General features: G+C 48.0%; 1 pseudogene and 1 gene segment (V, D, J or C); both read left to right on the top strand.

Annotated features, from left to right (window-relative positions):
- The first annotated feature begins 421 nt into the window (after positions 1–421).
- LOC119525099 lies at positions 422–3,029 on the top strand. The segment is given in 3 exon segments: positions 422–550; positions 657–988; positions 2,931–3,029. Coding segments are annotated over 3 exon segments (477 nt in total).
- Positions 3,030–3,111: 82 nt separating this feature from the next.
- On the top strand, positions 3,112–4,057 carry LOC119525085 (annotated as a pseudogene).
- The last annotated feature ends 714 nt before the right edge of the window (positions 4,058–4,771 follow it).

Here is a 4,771-nt window from a genome sequence, read left to right on the forward strand (position 1 = left end):
GTAGAGAACAAAGATGCACTGAGATGATGGGGAAGCCACATAAAGGGGCTCCTGGCCCAGCCATAAGACAGAAAGGGCAATAGGCAGAGCAGTGGGAAGGCAGGAGCTGTCTCTAAAGGGCTCAGGTCTCCATGTCACACATGGCTCTGTCTGAGCCTGGGCAGCAGGGGGCACTTGGGGATGTTCCTGAGGGGTCTGGGGAGACCCATGCTGGGAGCAGCCACCTGCACTGCCTGGTGTCATCTAATAAGGCTCATGAGGCCACAACTGTGACCACTCCCACCCCTGGGGTCCACAGGCCCCACCCAACACAAACTTTCACCTTTCCCCACCCAGAGGGGGCTGACCCAGGACCCAGTGTGGGGATCAGAAAGCTGGGGTATCCCATTTGCATGGGTGGACCCTCCCTTCTCTCTGAGGTTGAAAAGGGGCTGGGAGAGATTTGGAGGGAGCTCCACCTCAGCTGTGGGCTGACAGAAGGCAGGACTCAGGACTGTCAACAACATGGCCCTGTCCCCTCTCCTCCTTGCCCTCATTGCTCACTGCACAGGTGACAAAACAAGATGCCAGGGAGTGGGCTCTGGCAAGACATGTGGGGCCCTGTTTTCTCCTCTTGTCTGGAGGAAATCATCATCTCTCTTTATTCCTGCTTCCAGGGTCCTGGGCCCAGGCAGGGCTGACTCAGCCACCCTCGGTGTCTGGGGCTCTGGGCCAGACGGTCACCATCTCCTGCTCTGGGAGCAGCACCAACATCGGAGACTATGATGTGAACTGGTACCAGCAGCTCCCAGGAAAGGCCCCCAAACTCCTCATCTATGATAGCAGCAATCGAGACTCAGGAGTCCCCGATCGATTCTCTGGCTCCAAGTCTGGCAACTCGGGCTCCCTGAGCATCACCGGGCTCCAGTCAGAGGATGAGGCTGTTTATTACTGTCAGTCCTATGATGACAGCAGTGATGCTCACACAGTGCTCCAGGGCCATGGGGAAGTGAGACAAAAACTCCCCTCTCATCAGTCAGGAGGTTAGATGTCCCTGCAGCAGCCTGTCAGCCTCTTTCTGGGTCTTCTGTTTATCTACTTGTCTCCCTGGGCCCAGGCTCACCACAGACACAACCTTGGGATTTACTCTCCTTTCCCTTCTATCCTCAAAGTCCCTCACAGCAGCCCATTCCAAGGCAAAGGAATCATTAGGGGTGAAGGTGATGCTGATTGTCCTGATTGTGGTGACATTTTCACAATTTATCAAGCTGAACACATTAAACATGTGCAATTTATTGTAAGTCAATTATATATCACTAAAGCTGTCAAAAACATAGTTCAATCTCTTCACTATCAAAGAGATTTTTGTTTTCTTTTTTTTTTTTTTTTTTTAAATTATATATCCAATTGCCCTCACCATTCATCTCTTCAATGGTATCAGGCCTCTGGAAAGTTCTACCATATATTTTGCCCTCCCCTCTACATTCCATGTTATTTAATTTTTCCTAGTGTTTCTAAATACTCCTACATTTTCCAAGAACCCAACACCTCTCCTAGGAATATTTGCTTGCCCAGTTGCAGAAACCCTCTCTCTATTCAAACCATATAACCAGCCGCCCCTGTTGAATGATGTGCACAAGTGTTGCTTCCAGCTCACTTTGCACCCCTCCCATCCACACAGTAGTCCACAGGACAGGCCCTCTATTTTCCATATCACTTTCCTCTATTAATCCAGGAACTCCTCAGCAAAAAGACAATTTGTTAAAATCAGTTTCCTTGTAGCCCAAAGGTGTCTGTGGACTGACAGTGACCAGGTTCCTGGTCCAATGTCCTTGATGTTATCTCAAACTAGAAGCTGGAGTTTGACCAGTGAGCAGCAGGGGGCCTTGTATGTCTTCCCCAGAGTCTGCACAGTGGGTGCCCACAGCTGTGCAGCCCCCCAAACTCTCTAAGGCTTGCTGATGGAAATTCAACAGTTGTATTTTCCCTGGGCTGGGTAGAGTCTCTTGCTTATGGGTCTGAGTAAGGTCCTAGCAGGTGTTTCCTCCCAGCTGTCCCACGGGGTAAACTCTAAGTGTCAACCTTCATCCCCCAGAGTCAAAGAAACCAAGTTCCAGATTCTACCAGCCCTCAAGGTGGAGCAAATATCACAGTAGAAGACCCAAATTTGCATGGATATCCCCTCCTCTTTCAAACAATTGGAGAAGATAAGAACAAGTAGCTTAGAGCTGGACACTGCCTCAGCCCCCATGCATGTCTGTGTTTGCAGGTTCCCTCTCCCAGCCTGTGCTGACTCAGCCACCTCCCCTCTCTGCATCCCTGGGAACATCTGTGAGACTCACTTGCACCCTGAGCAGTTGCCTCCTTGTTGGTGGCTGCACATATACTGGTACAGAAGCCAGGGAGCCCTCCCTTTTATCTGCTGACTTTCTACTCAGCCTCAGGTAAGCATCAGGGTTCTGGGGTCCCCAGCTGCTTTTCTAGATCCAAAGATTCCTCAGCCAATGCAGGAATTCTGCAAATTTCCAGGCTCCAGACTGAGGATGAGGCTGATTGTTACTGTGGTATTTAGTCCAGTGGTAATTACATGCAGTGCTCTGGATCCATGGGGAGGTGAAACAAAAATGCTCTTTTCATTCTCCAGCCCTGGGACAGCCAGGACTGCACTGGTTCTGACAAAGTGTAGATTAGGGTTGACTCCTAGACTCACATGTTCAGTTGGCTCCTGCTGCTCTTTGGAATACTTGATCTGTCAACTTCACATCCTTTTCTTCAGTTGAAATTTTGTATTTGTGCATTGCTAAATCATTCTCACACAGGTCATGGTTTCTCAGAACCATGAGCAGAAATTCATTGCTTAGATTAAAAATCCCTAAAAGGGCCTCACCTCCTCCTGCCTCTTGGAGGGCAGGCTACAGCCACCCTCTACATCCACTCTCCCTCTCTCCCAGATCCATCCAGCCAGCTGTGCCTGGGGTGGCATGTGGGAGGTGGCCCAGATGCCCAAGCCAGACCCCAGGATGGATGGCTTCTCACAGGGCAAGCTGTGATAATTCTTCTGCTGCCTGCTCTGCCCAAGCTGCACTGCTGACAAGCTGGCCTTCCTGCCACCAGAGCTGATTTACCCAGAGCAGTGCAGCCCCAGCACACCCAGCACACCTACAGTGGCCCTGGCCATGCTATAACCCAGCCAGCATTGCTGCAGCACAAGGAGGGCCCGGGCCTGGTCCCAGCATGTGCAGTCTGCACCCCAGCAGGCATGTGGACTAGCAGTACTCACTGTATGAGCTGTAGGCCTTTAAGGTCTTCTCCTGCACCACCCAGGACAAGTGGCTCAGGTCCATGTACTTGTGTGCCCTCCAGCCACTATACACTGCTCTTCCCACTTGGCAACACCATGGGCCTTGGCCAGATGTGCAGCTTCTGCATCAGCCTTCGCTCATGCATCAACTGCAAAATCTTCTCCTACAACTATTCAGGCTAAGGCATCAGTTGGGCAAGCCCTCAGAGAACCTCTAAGCTGATATTGCTGTGGCACGGCAGGTGTTGCACATCAGTATGGCATGAGTCCTGAGAACATCATCCTCTATGGCCAGAGTATTGGGACCATCCCCACAGTGGGCTTGGACTTGCAGTATGAGTGTGCAGCAGTCATTCTCCTTTCCTCTCTGATGTCTGGTTGGGGGCTGCCTTTCCTGACACCAGGGAGACACACTGCTTTGATGCATTCCACAGCATTGACAAGATCTCCAATGTCACCTCCCCCATGTTGATCATTCATGGTACAGAGAGCAAGGTCATTGATTTCTCCCATGGCCTGGTGGTGTGTGAGCACTGCCCTGAGCTGCAGAACCCCTCTGGTTGAGTGGTGGGCATAATGACATACACCTTTATGCACAATATCTTGAAAGTCTAAAATATTTCTTATCTGATGAACTTCCAAATTCCTGAAAAGGACAAATTGACATTACCTCATTTACTGTGAACAGAAGAGTTGTCTGTTTTGCACATGCTTTAACTGGATAGCTGTGATGGCTTGATAACCATGAAGACATGCCCAAACCTTAGGGTATATTAATCAAAGAGCTGAGGAAATCTTAATTCTTTTGTATCCAGAAGTTGTTTCTACTAATCATACATGTTAATCTGAACAGCCATGTTTTTCAGCTTCATTACCTTGTAGGAATGGGAATGACAGCTGAATGTGAGAACACTTTTCTAGTACTGTATAAAGTATACTCACATCTCTTTTCTCTTCCTTATGCATCATTTATGATTCATGTATGCAGGACTCAACTCTCTCTCCAGGAATGTTCTCAGTATTGACAGAACTCTCTCAGCCACTGGATTCATGGGTTCTGTCAATTTGTGAAGCTCTGTCAGTGTAACTAGAAAGCTGTTGTGGTGAAGACTCCTTTGTTACTTTTTAAAAATGCTGACCTTTCCCAAAACAAATCAACCGAAGGGCAATTTCCTGGAACTGACATGATCTTCAACAACGGTAATGATGTTAATATAATTGGAATATTCTTAACCAAAATGAAATGGTTTTTTTAAGTGCAAATTTATTACTAGCCAACACAGTTTTAATATTTTGATTCTTTGGTTGTTCTAACAAATAGCCTAGCAGACTTTCTTTCTGTAAAATCAACCTTATAGGCTTTTCTAAAGTGCTGTACATATTTCCAATTACATTGTGCATAGATTCTTAATGGATAGTTTCCTTTGACAGACCACAGTAATGAATTGCAAATTCCTTGTCTGTGATGTAAACAACTGAATAAATTTTGTT

Source organism: Choloepus didactylus, assembly GCF_015220235.1.
Source record: "Choloepus didactylus isolate mChoDid1 chromosome 23 unlocalized genomic scaffold, mChoDid1.pri SUPER_23_unloc6, whole genome shotgun sequence".
Taxonomy (NCBI): domain Eukaryota; kingdom Metazoa; phylum Chordata; class Mammalia; order Pilosa; family Megalonychidae; genus Choloepus; species Choloepus didactylus.